The sequence below is a fragment of the Emydura macquarii genome, unplaced genomic scaffold (genome assembly GCF_026122565.2).
Source record: "Emydura macquarii macquarii isolate MOO-44397 ecotype Brisbane River unplaced genomic scaffold, CSIRO-AGI_Emac_v2 contig_3343, whole genome shotgun sequence".
NCBI classification, from domain to species: Eukaryota; Metazoa; Chordata; order Testudines; family Chelidae; genus Emydura; species Emydura macquarii.
Window position 1 is genome coordinate 924,131 of NW_027133480.1, and position 17,502 is coordinate 941,632.

Here is a 17,502-nt window from a genome sequence, read left to right on the forward strand (position 1 = left end):
CAACAATATTTTGTACAGCGAGATTCGAGACAGCTCTAGAAAGCAGGGTTCTCCCCCTTTATGTCAGTACCAAAACGTGTGCAAAAATTATATGAAGTCATTCAATATCAATGTAGAAAGCAGGGAGCAGTGCACAGAATCCCATTCAATCTGGAAGGAATATCCAGCACAAGGTGAGCTCAACATGGAGTTGCTTTGATCCAGTGGATGGAAGCAAAGCAAGAGAGAAGAAAGCAGCGTGCTGTAATCTTGGACTCCAACTCAGACAATACATGGATCTGTGTATTTTTAACAAGCTGTGTCACTCATATATATATATATGACAAGTATATATATATAGGGACAAGTCTTCAGCTGGTGTTCCAGATCCTCAGATGGTATAAATCAGCACATCGACTTCAATTCAGCTATACAGATTTACCTCATCTGAGGATCTGGCCCAGAATACTTGAAATAAACAAACAAAAAACAAACAGTTTTAGGTGGAATTCAGTTTATACTTACATGCATCTCTTGTTTCTTCAGGTCTTCTAAATCTGGACGTTGTCTGGTTATAAACTCAATCTTTGAAGTAATAGTGTCAATAATTAATTTAATGCTTGGATAATCCTTTACATATGAAATATTAATTTTAGAAGGCTGGTAATGGTCTTTCATCTCACTAAGGCTTTCATCGTCCATTAAGTTTGGATGGCTAGTAAAAGCTCCATAATGGAATGGTGATGGTATTAGCAATAGGCTATGTTTGGCTCCAGTCAGTATGTATGACGCCATCACTAGAGTCATTATTATCAACCCAAATATCAAGCTGCATAGCTTCCCTTTCCTCAAGCAAAAATATCCATTCCAGCTTTCATTATGATCAGTCCTTACTTCCAAAATTGCAAGCAAGTTCATCTGCTTATTATCTACATACACGGGAATTTTATTTCCTTGTTTGCACACAGGACACTTCTGGTTATAATGATTAGGCCCACGGCATCTGAAACACTGTTTGTGCAAGTCATTTGGTAATAACTGTATGCAACAATTAATGCAATGCCTCATATTAGTACAGTTAAACTGCTATATTAATAAGCCATGTATAGCCATAAAAATATGTCTGATGCATACCAATCATTTTCTGAAAACTTGAAATAATTTAATTCTTTGCATTATTATATATTTTGTAATTCCAAAAGTGAGGTTCAAACCAAAACAGCTAAAATATGCTGAAATTAATATACTGTCTCAGTCACAAATGAAAAACAAAAATAAAAATAAATGTACTGTGGACATGTTTCATAAATATTTGGCTCAATAAAGGAAATCTAGTAAAATAAAAAGCAACTACAAGTCTTGCTCAAGTTTTTCCCATTGAACAAAATGATGTGGAAGAAACTTCGCCATATAATGTAAAAATAAACAAAAAATAAAAAGACCTCATTGTCCTCTGATGTATTTAGGAGTAAGCAAATATATAGAGATTAGACAGAAGGTGCCTTGAAAATTCCCAGATGCTTTCAAAATAGGTAGGTTCCAAAATGGAGTGATGCTTCTGAAAGTTTCATCTACAGAAAAGTAGCTTCAAAGGTCTGTGTTGCATAACCTAAAAAAAACCAGAAAACATATATGGATATATGCTAGTGGGTAAGCCATCATGTTAATCAGCAGCAGTACAAGTACAATCTAACATCTGCAAACAATTTGTTAGTCAATTTAGTAACCTTACTTGAAAGGTACTTCTACTTAAAAACAAAAATAAAAAAAATAAATAAAAAATTATAGAAAATCATAGGATCCACAAAGCTGAGTTAGGCACCTAGGCTCCCTATACAATGAATAGGAATAGGTGCCTTAGAATATAATCCAAATAATATAAAAGCCAGCATGGTAGAGGGCTCCCTGCCTAAAACAGCCATGGGAGACACGGATGTGCTTTCTCAGAGATAGGCGCCAAAGCCCAGACTGCAGAGAGATGCCTAACTCTGCTAATTATCCACGAATGGGAATGCCTCTCGGTTTAGGCGCCTATGTAATTTCTTGTGGGAATGCGTTATGTGCCTGTCTCACACCATATGAAACAGCCAGAGAAGTGGTGGCTTTTCAAAGATTCATAGATTCCAACGCCAAAAAGGACCACTGTGGTCATGTAGGCTGACCTCCTGTATAAGTTGTCAGTGATGGAGCATTCACCATGATCCTTGGTAAATTGTTCCAGCGGTTAATTATTCTCACTGGTAAAAATGTATGCCTTATTTCCAGTCTGAATTTGGCTAGCTTCAACTTCCTGCCCTTGGATCATGCTATATCTTCTTCTACTAGACTGAAGAGGCCATTATTAAATATTTGTTCCCCAGGTAGGAACCTATAGGCTTAATCAAGTCACCCCTTAACCTTTTCTTTGTTAAACTAAATAGATTGAGCTCCTTGAGTTTATCAGTATAAGGCACATTTTCTAATCCTTTATCTTTCTACGACTCTCCTCTGAACCCCCTCCAGTCCTATTTGAACTGGAGGTACCAGAACTGGAACAGTATTCCAGCAAGGTTTACACCAGTGCCCCCACACCAGCAGTGACAACCTAACAACTTTTAGCCCAGTGGTTAAAGTACTCACCTGGGAAGTGGGAGACCCAGGTTCAATTCCTCCTTGCCTGGCAGAGCAGGAGAAAAGATCTGAACAGGGACCTCCTCCCTCTCAGGAGAAGGCTCTCATCACTGAGCTATGGGATATTCTCATGGGGCCTCTCTCAGGCTTTCCTGTTGAAGCTGTCTGACCATGGATTAATACTTAAACAGTCACTGTTCAAGAGAGAGACAGTAGAAAAGACTCTATGGCCCAGTGGTTATGGCACCCACCTAGTGGGAGGAGATCCAGGGTCAAGTCCCCATGCTCCAATCACTCTTCAATTATTTATCCACAGTGGAACAGCTTCAACAAGATCGCAGTGAGAGACTTAGGCACCCAAAAACAACGTATTTGCCTAAATCTGGTTTAAGGCACTAAATAGCTTCCTGGATACCACCCCTTCTGCTCAGCGCTCAAGAGTCTAATATATGAATACCCAGCCCTCTCCCGGCTCATAGAAATTACATGTTATATTCCCAGACCAGCGATAGTATCAAACAAAAACCAAACACACACAACTTGCACAAATCCTACTGGTGCTCAGTCCTTTCACAGAGCACCCACTGCAACCAGAGCTGTTCCCTTTGACCTCCTCAGCAGACTACCAATCCTTAAAGAAACAGGGCACGGGTAAATCTAACCCTGACACTCCCTCAGGAGAGCTACAAATCCATCTACCGAGGGGTGCGGTGGGGATGTTAGAAGCAGTGGTTCAAGGGAATTGAAAGGAGTGTTCCTGACAGTTTCTCTCAATGCTGCTGGGCCTTCTAAAGCCAAAAGTGAAGTGTCCAGTTGAGTGAAGGCTGTGGATGTGCTGGCAGTCAAGAGCAAGAACTCAAGATAGGAGTTCTGGTGGATAGCCTGGGTAGCTCTAGGATGTTGTGGGGAGAGGGGCTACAGATGACCCATGATATACAGAAAAATCACTGAGAAACTTTCAGCATTAGCAATTTGCATTTTGGAAGGGCACTTCTGCAATGAAATGGTTAGGAATCTTGTGTTTCTTTAATGAAAATGTATGTTAGCGGTGTCATTTGAAAGCTAAGACCCCAGCAAAAACATTTAAGCAACTTTAAGCGTGGAAGTAGTCCCACTGAAGTCATGGTAGATAGAGTTCCTTTGATCAGTGTAAAGGCTGGAGACAGTATCTCATGCAAAGACTTCTAGGCACTGAGAAGACTTCAATGGCACTACTCATAAGCTTAAGTTTACACAGGTGCTTAAGTGTTTATCTACACTGGGGCACAAATAATTTTCAATTAAATACTTCACCACCACTGGTGCTCATGTAGAGAGCAAAGTCATTAATAACATCTTTATTTAAAATCAGTCTTGTTTGAAATTACCCCTCCACAGGAAGAAATCAAAGCAGAGAAATCAGAGGTCATAATCCAAGGGTTATCTTCCCAGAAAGAGTTAAATCCTTTTAACTAAAGTCAGAAACTTTTAAATGGTTAGTGTCTTTTCACTCAAAACCAGCTATGCTGATTTGCTTCAAAGTTTTTATTTTATGTATTCATTTAGCTAATATCTTCTTTTAAGCTTTCCACAAATTCAGGGGGGGAAAAGATTTTTTATTTGATTTGTTTTGTTTTGACAAAGCTATGAGAGCAGAGGTGTCAAACATAGATCTTATGGAGTAACGAACAAAATATACGAGCCTTCAGTATGTTTATCATCTAATAATACTTTGTTTTGGGCAAAGTAAGCCAGAAAAGCTTTTAAAATAATTTTGACAAATCAGAAACCTAACAGTGAATGTAAGGTGAGAGGGATAGCAAAATGATGGAGGAAGCCAAGGAGGAAAAGAGCTGAGATGCACCATTATCAATGGACAATGTTTAATTTTGATTTTAACATACCAGTAAGCTGTGTAAATGTCTCTTTTACAAAGTGATGGAGGATAGAGGAATCTTATTGAAATCCCTCCCTTTCCTACAGACCTTCAGAAAGTAGATACTTATTGGTATTTGGTCTTTATTTAGGGCTCAATCCAAAGCCTACTGAAGACATTGGAAACACTCCCTTTGATTTCAATGAGCTTTGGATCAGGACACCAGACAATGGAGATGTAGACACTGAAAAAGTTATCACTCTGCAGCATGACACAATATTACAGCTCTGATTAACTGTATTGTGACATATAGCATGAAGCTAATTAAGGCTTCACCACCCCTTAAAGTGTTTAAGATTAAAAGCTACTAAAATATACACAATATACAGGGTTAAATACTCAGGCTCCCTACAAAGTGATACCATAACAAGGATGTGCACAGCCTGGACAAAGTAATCCAATTCTGGGCAAGAACAAAGATGCCTACTTTCAGAGGTCTAACATGCTTGATCAGAGCTGTCTAAGTGTTGTATGAAGCTAAATACAAAAGAAAAAGACCTAATGCCTCTTTACAAACCTCTGCTACTAAAGTATTTCTCCCTTGAGCCACTGTCACCATTGTCAGACAGGGGAATAATGTAACTCTCCTAAATCAAAAAGTTGCATTCTTAAGTAGGTAAAATGTGAATGACGAAGAAGGAAGAGTCTATTTATGTAACTGAATCTATGATAGTACTTATAAAACATATTTCCTATATAGGATTCCCAAAAAGAACTACACATCAAGAGCCAAATTTCCTAAGCAAGGGGCAGTGAGGTCCACCCTGTCCTACAGGGAGCTTGGGATAGGGGATTGTGCTCATTTAGGATGGTGAAACCTGCCCCTCCCCCCACCAGTATGGCTGACCTTGCACACAGGCTTGTATGGAGTGAGGTAGGCCCATGATCCTGCCTCCTTGCGTACCTTTGGGGTTCTGTAAACTTCCAGGAGCACATCAAGGGAGCACTTATTTTTCCTCTACATTCCCTGCACCATCCACACAATGGCCTGCCACAATCTGACCTTAAACGAGGTTGCCATTTAGAGGAGTGATTTAACAGGATTTTACAAGACGGCAACTGGCCCTGATGGCCAGCCACTGAACTCAGAAAGTGATTCAGCTTCTGGAATCTGCTACTGTTCTCCTCCAAAAGTCCCATATGGTGTTTTCTCTAGCCCTGTGTGTCTCTCTGTCTGACAGGACTAGAAAGAACAGCATTAGCAGACTACATTCACCGCTTAAGCAAAAGCAGTAACTTGGGAAACTGCAGTTCTCCCCAACACAAACACTTTTTCATAGGCTCACAATGAAAATAACTCTTCAGCTAAGCAACTTAAATAAGGAGGAAGGGGCCTATGAGATGTGAAATATTGAATGTCTTGGTGGTCCTGAAATACAAACCAAAACATCTTTCCTTTGGTCCCCGTTTTCCATTTCCTCCTTCTTCACACAGGAAATGAGATGGCATTTACTCTATGTTGCTCTAGCACTCTCTGAGCCACATGGCACTGCCAAGCACCATGCATCCTTCATATCTTTTTTTTTTCTTTTAAAATCAACTCAGTTATGTTCCAAAATAGGAGCTGCAAGGAGAAAATGGAAACTACAGAGCCAACAGTTTCTCAGCACTATCTCGTAAGAGACTGAACCACAATGCTGGGTTGTGTTGGAAATGAGATAATTTCCACAGAAATAAAAGAGCATTCTATTTTCTGGTAGCCTCAATATTAACCTGAGCAATGGAAGGATCATTAGCAAACCATTTATAAAGAAATCGTAATTGAGAGGCTCAGAAATACCTCTGCAGGTTAGATAATTGAATGTCCCTTCCGTGCGAGATCGATAAAGGGCATCCTGTTTCTCCATAAGAATCATATCAAATTATTGCTGATAAAAGCTGAGATAGCAGAGAAGAGAGAGTCTGAAGAGTTCAAGAGACCTATGGCCTTATCTGAGTAGAACATTAAACTTTAATCCAGCGAAGAGAGAGAGAGAAACACCAGTTAATTAAATTATTGTTTTAATGAAGTTAATCTATGTCATTGCTGGCCTTCACTAAGACAGAGAACCTTCTGCCAGCTTTTATGTATCCTTAAAGGCTCAACACCATCTTCTGACTGTTTAAATGGAAATACATTTTTCAAGAATCCTTAATCAAAATATAAAATAAAATAAAGTAGATGTTTGGCTATTCAGATTTAACAAAAAATTATTCAGAAATCTCAGTGTGGCATAGAAAATGTACTAAGGAGTCACTACAACAAAGAGCAACATGTCATCTGCAAATAGGTCCAATTTATAAATAACGTCCCCAAAACAGACATGCGTTGGTAAGCTTCTACTTCAACTACTGTAACAGTCTCCCTGGTCTCCCTGCTTCTCACCTTGCCACTGTCCATCTACTCAAAATGCTGTTGCTAAGATCATCTTCCCTGCCTCCTGTTGCTTTGTCTTTTCCAAACTCTGTTAGTTTCTTTTACTACCAAGATCTCATCCTCACTTTAAAGGCTCTATACAACTTCTTCTGCCTGACTTCCAAACATCTTTGGTCTCTCTTATTCCTTCTAACACCTCTGGCTTCCTTCCCGCTATCCAAGCTTGCAGCCTAAGTCATTGCACTAATTTAAGATAAACCTACCTTCTGACCATCTAGTGTAGTATGTATCATTATTTAAGTGTCACAATGTATGAGTCCTGACACTTAAAAACAACAGGTCCCTACCCTGACGAATTGAAATCTAACTATAGAGAAGAAGGTAATAGAGGACAAGGGTGAAAGAGCATAAGATATAATCTCTTTCAAGTATGTTCCTTGAAAAATCTATTTTTGTTTTTTATTTTTAAAATGGTATATATTTATCTTAAACAATACATATTGAAACTAGAAGCTGTATCCTGAATGAAGTCTAAGATGAAGGTTAGTGATGAAAGTAAGTTCTGAGGAAGGTTATGTCTAGACTGCAATAAAAGACCCACAACAGTGAGTCTCAGAGCCTGGATCAACTGACTCAAGCTTGTAGGGCTCCAGCTGCTCTGAAACCTGTGAGGGGTGTGGGTGTCAAAGCCCAGGCTCCAGTCCGGGACCAAACATTTACATTGCTTTTTTAGCCCTGTGGTCAGAGCCCCATGAGCCTGAATCAGTTGATCTGGACTATGACACTTGCTGTCCCAGGTTTTTTATTGCAGTGTAGACATATACTCTGAGGTTGCATATTATGTAGAGTTAGGGGGAGGCGTTTCAGACATAAAAACAAGATACAAAAACAATTAACAGAGGCTTTAAAAACCCAAACTCAGAATGATAATTGCAGATTAAAAAGTGTACCTTGGGATGAATAAATTATCAAAATAATGCCACTTTGAAAATGTATATCTTGCAAACCCTTAGGCAAATGCTTAACTTTACTGACATGAGTGGATTCACTGACCAACACAATTACTCAGGTAAATAAAGTTAAACACATACAGAAGGATTTGAAAGAGATCAGATCCTTAGTGTAAGACACATTTCTTGCCCAAAAGAATTTACAGTTTAAATCAGACAAGGCAAAGATAAGGCAAAGCGTAACCATTTATTAAAAACAGAGTGAGGAGATATTGTAAGTAAGTGGAAAAAAAGAGGAATAAAGCATTCCTGTAAGAAATTAGTGTTTTAAGGACTGTTCCAAACAGTGAGGTCGGTATGATTGTGATGGAAGGTTAAATGATTAGAAAGACCAAACCAGAGACTCAGCGGTACCATAGTATTATACACAACATCAAGAAGTTTATTCTTGCAAACACACAAAAAATTCCACAAAACAAAGAAATATCAAAAAGATAAAAGGAAAGCCCTGACAGAAGCAGGTTACAAAGAAATCAAGGCAAGAGATGACCAAGGCATAGAGAGTTTTATTAGCAGAGAAAGAGAGAGAAGATTGAAGAATTACACTAGGATTGTAATCCCAGGCTATGGAAGGATAGTGGGGTTATCAACAATTATAGAGAATGGAGGCAAAGGAGAGGGTTCAGGAAGAAAGAAGTTCCTTTCTGGCAAGACTAAGTTTCAGATAGTGATGGGACATCTGACAGAAGATATCTGAGAGCGAGTTTAAGAGAGATGTGAGACTGGGTGGAAGAGGAGAGGTCAAGGGTAAGCAAGGCAGATTTAGGAATCTTCAATGATAGGAGATCAAATTAGATGGGGTCCCCAAGCATGAGTGGGGGGAGGGAGGGAAAGGGACACCCAAACATAAGAGAAGAGGGGAGGAAAAGGAGCCACCAAAGGAAATATTGAGGGAGTGATCAACACATTTCACTGGTGGTTATTAAAGTCACATTTACCAAAAGTTACCTCACAGTGACACAAATAACTGTGAAAAACACAGTGCGTCTCTTCCCCATACTGGAGTTAACTCCTGTGATTTCAGGAATCCTAGATGTTAATGTAATGTCAAGTGAATATCTCTTTAATCTAGTTTCAGAACACTCTTCTTTAGCTCATTTCCTTATATTCTAAGAAAGTATACATAGCCTACAGAGAAGGTTAATCTTACATTATTTTCCAATCCTTTGTTAAGAGGGGACTGGGAGACTTGTTTTTTAATGCCATTAATTGAACAGGTTTATCTGAGACACTGTTATTTGACTGATTCAAGTCCTACATGAGAGGGTATTTGACTGATAGTCTCATTTTAAAAAAAAAAAGAGCTGTCAAAACTACACTATCCAATGCGGTGTTGTGGGTCTTAGAGAAACTACATAAGGCATCCAGCTTCCATGGAATTAATGTCCATATGTATGTGAATAAAATTGACTAGAATTTATTGAATTCTTTTGAAGTGGAGACACTTTTTATGCAACTATGAAATAAATACTATAAATTGGAGGAGAAATAGTGCTAACTGCTTCTTTGATGGCTTAGGAAAATGCTTTAATAGGAAGTTTATATATGCAAAAAAACTATGCTAATGCCACTGTAAGGTTAAGATTTAATCAAACAAGTCATGATACTGAGAGTTTAAGGTTCCATCAGCAACCATAACTCTGCCAACTTGAGCATATGCATTACAATAGGGCATTTTATTACATGATCAGTGTGAAGACGCACCACTGGGCAACATGGAAAACTACTCAGCAACAGAATAAAAATAAACTGATTTTTTATAACGGTTGGATACATTTAGTATTATTACACATTTGTCATGTTCATGTAATGAAATACCCAGCTGTAGTGCACACATAAAAAGGTGCAGGTAATTCCCAAATATAATTCTCTTCTCTTTTCTTGCCAAACAAGGATCCAAATTTAATTAAGTTCATACCATAATCTTTCACTACCCAGTTCAGAAAGAAAAGTCAGAACAAATGTTACAGTTAATTTAGCAGCTCCATGGTACATGATAAGCCGTGGACCATTCCCCTTATGTGACTTGCATATGTTTTCCTGCTACAGAAGGTTGCCTTACTTCACAATATGTATCTCATATTCTGCATCTAACATTTAGCACTTCCAATACACAGCAATGATCACAGGTATACTTTCACCTGTTATGTTTGTTATATTCAGGAATGAAAGTAAGATATTACTTAAGGAAGGATGTGAATTTTAACCAGAAGAAAGACCAGGAAACATTGGAGTTGGAAACAAACTATTTTATGTATTTTTTTTTTTATGTTCCCAGTTGTAAAACTTCTGCCAGAATATTACTTGATTTAGGTAAGGAGCAGTTTATTTGGACATTCTTGAATAGTGTAGCATGTAATTTCCTGCTGCTGAAATTAATGGTACATTATTTGTGGCCATTCTCATACAGTGTGTGAAAATTGTACATAAATGCATACCAGCCTTAACCTAGTTCACCAGTCTTTGGGATTCAGCATAAAACTTCTCTAGTTCCCTTGGCCAACAAGCGCTCTTCATAAAATGGACTGGGAGTTGAGACTCTAGTAGGAAGCATGGATTGGATAGGAGCAGAAAGGGGAAAAAACCCAAGAACTAGCTATTTTAACAGACTCACTCACAATCCAATCGGACCTCATTGAAGTCAATCGGAATTGCTCCACTGATTTCAGAGGAAGGATACGCTCATGAACACATCTGTAGGTGATAATGATCTTAACAGGTCAGTTGGTAATGGCAGAGCTTTCTCAAGTTTCATTTTGCCCCTAGCTCCTCAGATAAATTTCTATACTACTTTAGTTGGCCTGACATCCAGGGATTAAATGGGTCAGAACAGGTAGCAGATGCCAAAGAGGCAAGTGTGACAGGTGGTATTTAGCTGAGGCAAGAAGCTAACAAGGTATGGCAGACCTTTTGTGCCTCAGAGCTTTGAGAAAACCATAGTAATGACCCTGGAACTTCCACCAGCTTCTGGTCCAGAGCTATATAATGTAACAAAAACGTGGCTAAATCAACACCGTAAAACAAGTGAGAACTTCTATCATTCATATATTTTTGAATTCTGCTATTTGGAAAGAAGATATTCAATTTTTTTTTAATTAAAAATCAGAATGGCTCAAAGAATTTCTTTCTCCCGACACTTTTTTTCCTTCTTCCACAAATGTAAAGGAAATAGAACACAATAAAAATATAGCTATTAAAATTGCTTTCATGTACTATTAACTAAATCTCTCCTCATCTATGTAATGACAGGAAATAAAACAGATGGAGCAGATCCCATTTTTCAGAACATGATAATGTATTACTTTTATTTTGCAGTTCTCTAGTCTAAATATTTGATGTGTTACCTCTTTCAGATAATTCTGTAAAATACAGATGTAACTGAAACCTACAAGACTTGTCTAAGTGTCCTTGCCTGAATGCTGAATTTTATACTGACTTCATTATTCTTAAGTAATCTTAGTACCACATGAAAGAGTAACATGCTTTTAACCTACTTCAAACATACTTACAACATACCAAATATATACTTGGCCAAATCATCAACTGTCATAAATTAGCATAGCTCTTTTGATGTGTCAACTAAGAAGACTCTCCTTTTGTGTATTTTAGGGCCATACACTCAACTGTCATGGAGAAGCGAACACACAAATATAAAATAAGTTAAAAGCTGAATGTGAAAGTTAAAGCTGAAGATTTTACATAGCAATCCATTTACAAGTACCAGATCTTGTCATGGATGCAGATAAGAGAACATACAGAGATACCCAAGAAGTGCTTAGCAATATACTTTGTTGCAATGCATGAATGTGGTATAATGGTTGCAGGCTAGGTTGCATGCGGGTATGCAGAGGCACAGGAAAGCATGGTACTATCTGCAATGGTACCATGCACATATTCAGAATCAATAAAGCTTGTTATGTGTAAATAATACAGTGAAGGTCATATGATCACTCCAGAAAGGAGGTGTGAAGGAGAAAGTAAATGTAGGTAGTAAGACATGGTAGCAGATAATGTCCCCTGGCATGGTGACTGCTTGATATGAAGGATAATAATGTTTGATGAGTTGTTCTATATCAAGAATCAAAAGTATGCTCAGTGCTGTACAAATACAGTAACTTATTCCAAGGAGTTTACAGTCAAGATCAGAAAGCATTATCTTGGAGTAGCATTAAGCTGTGCATTTATCATTTACACAACTTTTGTTCATCATGATCCCACAATTCCTTTAGACGTTTCACACGCATTCACAGGCAAATCCAGCCCAACTTTGTGGCCAGAGATCCCTTCAGCAGTGGAAACAATGTGGTGCTGCTGCATAAGGGAGTGGCGTGTATTTGGATTCAGGATATAAAGGGAGTGAGCAACCCAACTCCAGTGGGCTCCCTTCTACAGTAAGGGGTTCACAGGACTACTCCAGCCACAGAGTTTAAGGAGTCTCCACAGAATGGTTGAGGAAGGGCCCAGTGCACTTGGGAAAATGATGCCTTGTCCTTTTCTCCCTGTGCATTTCATTAGCACCAGCCCAGCTACCTGGGTCAGGTTCTAGGCTGAGGATTTGGCATTTGATGTTGTTACGAGGGCTGTTTGGAAAATGTGTTCTTTTCCAAGGAAAAATTTGATTTTTTTAAAAATAATTGAAAACTGAAATATTTCCATATGGAATACTGCCACAGTGCCTCATGCTCCCATTCTCCTCTATAGGCCAGGCTCTCTCATCAGACAATCTCCCATGATGGCTATGGTCTCTGATCAGGGTGAGGTGAGATGCTTATACCATGGGAGTCCCTGGCCATGATGCATTGTAGGAGATGTAGTCCAGCTGGGGAATACTGCCCATAGAAGAGAATGGGGACATGAGGAAACCAAACTACATCTCCATGACGCACCATGCCAAGTATCTGAATAGAAATATTTAGGTCTTCAGGCTTTTGGGTTTTTGATGAATTTTCAATCAATTTTCCATCAAAGAACAGTTTTGATGAAAATTTTTGACCAGCCCCAGTGCTTACATTTTATTCCAGAGCTGCATTTTCTAGGCATGGCAGGTTTGATCCAACTGTCACTGAAGTCAATGGAAATACTATGACCGACACCAGTGGGAATTAGATTAGTCCCATTACACCTTAGCCATACTTAGTCGCCAGTGTACCCTGTGCTAAATGTAACATTCCTATTTCTGTCTGCTCAGTAGTTTCTATGGGAACAAATGGCCTCTACTTAAATAACACCTAATGCCCTTCTTCAGGCTTCAAATATGTTATTTTATCAATAGTTTCATAATCGTTTTCACTGATCCAGACAAATGTTTTTAATACCTGATTGCTTTTCATGAGAATCAGGAAGATTTATGCAATTCTCATTTGGTGGAACTAGTGTTAACATTTGGTTTGTTAAAGTCTTATAAGTAAAGCAGGCTCAACATACTCCACTACAGCAGCCCAAAAATGCACCTTCTTTTATTAATATTTTACCCTCAAGAATTCAATGTGAATTCAATGTTGTAAGTAGTTTATAAAAAGGCTGTGGATAATTCTAAGTGAAAAAGCTACCCTATAGCTATTTCAAGATACATTCTCTCAATAGTTTGAAGTAAAAGAAGGAAATATTAAATTGGGTTTTTTAACTGAGACCTTTATAGCATTTTCAGTTGTTTAAAAGCTGAATTTCAGTATCCGTGCAGAACATCAATAATAATATGATTTCACTTCCCAGGCACTGCACTGCATTTCCAATTTACTGGATGCAATCTGGCCCAGGTTAGTAGCAACTGGCCTTGTTGTTGTCTGGTGATAATTCAATGGCATTTTTAAAATGAGTTGGTGGACTCAGTTCTGCAGACAAGTGTAGTAAGACAAGTGTAAATAAGAAAACAGAGAACACCATCATCACTGGCACTTATTAGCTAACAATCTCAGCAGAAAGAGAATGGACTGAATGGAAGTGGACATGGAATTATGTTTTCTCTCCCAGATGTGGGGGATTTGATATCGGCCTTTAACTACCTGAAAGGGGGTTCCAGGAAGGATGGGGCTAGGCTGTTCTCGGTGGTGGCAGATGACAGAACAAGGAGCAACGGGCTCAAGTTGCAGGGCAGGAGATCTAGGTTGGATATTAGGAAAAAGTTTTTCACTAGGAGGGTGGTGAAGCACTGGAATGGGTTACCTAGGGAGGTGGTGGAATCTCCATCCTTAGAGGTTGTTAAGCTGAGGCTTGACAAAGCCCCAGCTGGGATGATATAGCTGAGGTTAGTCCTGCTTTAAACAGGGGTTGGACTAGATGACCTCCTGAGGTCCCTTCCAACTCTAATATTCTATGATTTTATGTGTATCTAGAATAGGTTGAGTCATTTTGGCAGGGCACTGTGAGGAAATTTACACTGCTGCCGCACATGATGTACCTGCTCAATGAATAAACATATACGCAATAAAAATCACTTTAAAAAGGAAAAAAGGGAGGGGGGGGACACAGAGGAGAACTGATTCTCCTTCTGCTGGATGTTGAACATATTTGGCTTCTCATATTAATATTCTGAAAATAAACTTTGCGCCTGAACTCACAGATATTCACTTCTGAGCAATCAACTATCTGTTCCTCCCCTCCAAAAAACCCCCAAAACTAAATGATATGAGAAATCATTGACCTCTGCAACTTCACTACAAAAACTTCTAGTAATGGTTTTGAAAGTTCAGATGACTCATTATGAAGGTCAGCAATCTTCTGCTTGCTAAACCTACTTGCTAAAAAGAGTTTCAAAACTCAACCAACAGGAAAAAAATGCTGTAAAAATAATGCTTGTCAGATGATTTCCTTAAGGGAAGCACGAACATTATTCATTTTGTCAAAAGCTAGAACATTTGGTAACAGTCAAAAGATTATTTACACAGCCTGCATAACAGTTGTTCAAATCTAAACTTGCCTTAACTGCTTAAGGTCCCAATCTTGAAGCCTTTAGTAAAGCTTCAAGAAAAACCCCTACTGAAGTCAATAGTTTTGACAGTAATAATGACTTCAGGATTGTTCCCTAACACTTAAAATTTGCCCTAACAGACTTAATCCAAACATGTTCTAATTGCTACTCATCCGTATACTTATATAAAAAGTGCAAATACTGAGCCACATCCTCATTTTGTGTAAACCAGCAAGCTCCACTGAAGTCAATGGATCTACAGCAACTTAAACCAGCTGAGGAGTGGGCCCAGATTTTTTGCATTTATTTCTTGAAGGAAGCTTGACAGTTTTTAAGCCTGATTCTCCTTTCACTTACACTGGATTTTATGGCTGGTCAAAATCTGTGGGGGGAGAGAGGGTCCCCACAATTATATTTTTTTTATGAAATTGTCCATCGAAAAATTTTGGTTACAGATGACTTTCCTACGAAAAATTCATTTTTTTAAAGCAAAACTCCATTTATTAGTGGGAAAATGTTTTGGTCAGAAAATGTTACCTAGCTCTAGAGGTTTTATGCCTCTGCTTCTCAGATTTTGCCTGTGTATAAGTAGACTGTCCATTTCTGTATTTTATTTTCAGAATAAAATGTATTTCCAATCGGAAAACATAGTAGAAATTTTGTGAACTGATGGGAATCAGGTCAATGGTTTCTCTGGTATTGACACTAAAGACAGGGCCGAGAAAGATTTTAAGGCCTGCCTGGAAGCAAGACTCCCATGATGCTTTGCAGTTGGAGAACAATGTCTAACCAAGAATGGAATATACTGAACAGTAACCCTTAACTTATTTTGACAGCTGTTTTAAGATATATTTTTTATAATGTACTAACTGTTAAATGTATAACCTATGAAATTATCCAAAAAAGGGCATAAACACTAACTAACAGCCAGGTGCTGAGACAGTTGGAAAGATGCGATGGAACAGGGAACCTTAGAAAAAACTTAAGATAAGTAGGTATCAGAAAGAGGAAATATGTAAGGACCAGAATGATATAATACAAGGGTAACAAGAATACAACTGCCCCAAAATCACAGGGAAAGTAAAATTATCAGCAGACTGGAGACAAGCTATCAGAAACTACAGGGAAGGTCTTCCACAGCTGATGTTAACTGTATGCTTCTCTGAGTATGTGCTATCTTTCCTAACTGTTTGATTACTAAATCCAATCAAAGCTGATTTATTGGTGTTCTGTTACTACTAAACTAAGCCAAACTGGAGAGAATACTCTCACTAAATATATAATCACAGTTAAAATTCCTATCACTTACTGATTTACAAATTATTGATAATTGATTGATTATCCACACTGATAAACATCGTGCTACATTAGAGTCTCACTATGCTATATTTAGAACTAGCTCCTTAAACTCCCATTAGAATTTGGACTACATTGTTATGAGTCTGTATTTGGGGTAGATAAAATGGGCATCTGGCTATCAATGAAAAAGACCCCACACAAGGGCGCTTCCCAAAACTGAATCCTATTTACATCAAAGATTTTAGCGGGGTTTAGGTGAAGCAACAGAGCCTTGGGAAAGGGCTCTGCCCTGAAATGAATTGGTCCCACAGAATATTTCCAAAGATAGGGAGGGAGAAAAGAATGTCAGTTACCTGGCCCATGATACGATGTACCTCAGATGATAAGGATGCCTTAATATATGTCAATTCAGAGTCCATTGCCAAGCTAGTCCTTCACCTCAAAAACACAGGGTGAAATTCTGTTCCCAATCACACTTGAAGTGTACCTGAGAGCAGAATTTGGCCTACAATACCTTATCCTTTCAACACTTTTAAAAAAAGATTGTGGCCTTTAATGTGTAACATCTCCAGCCATTCATATTTTGATATAATTTAGTTTCTATGTGTCTCACATAGCTTTTCCCTCCAAAAACACTGACTCAGATTTATACTGAATATGAAAAAATTGCACACTGTAATGAAATTTCATCTTTACATCAATTATTCCAGCACAAGACTCCACAGAAAGAGATGCACAAAAAATGGCCACACTTAGCACAAAGTTTCCAGAATTGTTATGTGTGGTCAAAGTTTAATATAGCTTTTCTGTTCTCATAGCTACTCTTAGCAAACCTCCCTATGTTGTCCTTGAGGACATACCACAAAACTAGGGATGGACTAAAGGATTCATTCCATTTGGATCACGGTCATTCTTTTCCTATAAAAGCAACTTGAAAACAGATCTAAAATCTCAGGGATTCAGAATAAAACTAGAAATCAAAGCAGTGTATGATGCGTCTATTTGACTACTGCTGAAACAGCTCCATACTTCAAATCCCTCATTATCAGTGAGGATTAGGGCCAATCAAGAAATGTCACAAGTGCTTCAAAATACCACTGTTTATAATAATTAAGTTTCATCCCTAATCAACGGAAAGCATATAGTATTCACTTGATTATCTAGAATGACAGCCAGCTATCCCAGTTAGAGGAAAGGGACCATGTAAAATGAAATTATACTCAAATCAATTTACTTTGCACATTCGTTGACATACTACTGCTGAGGACTTTTCAGTTGTCAGATTTATTTTTCTTTGGTTATACTACAAAAGGAAAAGAATCAGACTTCCCCATGATAAAAACAAAAGGAGTCTCCAAAATACAAGTCCAGCTGGAGTTAAGAAAAATAGCGTGACAAGTCCAACCACTCAGCAAGTTATTTTAAT

At 38.3% G+C, this 17,502-nt stretch overlaps 1 protein-coding gene across 2 annotated transcripts in view; it reads right to left on the bottom strand.

The window, feature by feature from the left end:
* CHST15 (carbohydrate sulfotransferase 15) overlaps nt 1-17,502 on the bottom strand; it is a 75,103-nt gene that overhangs the window by 26,290 nt on the left and 31,311 nt on the right. For both annotated transcript variants that reach the window (XM_067533396.1, XM_067533397.1), the window contains exon 2: nt 505-1,588. In XM_067533396.1, coding sequence (XP_067389497.1) covers nt 505-1,047 — 543 coding nt within the window. In that variant the 5' untranslated portion in view covers nt 1,048-1,588. The remainder of the gene's footprint in view (nt 1-504; nt 1,589-17,502) is intronic.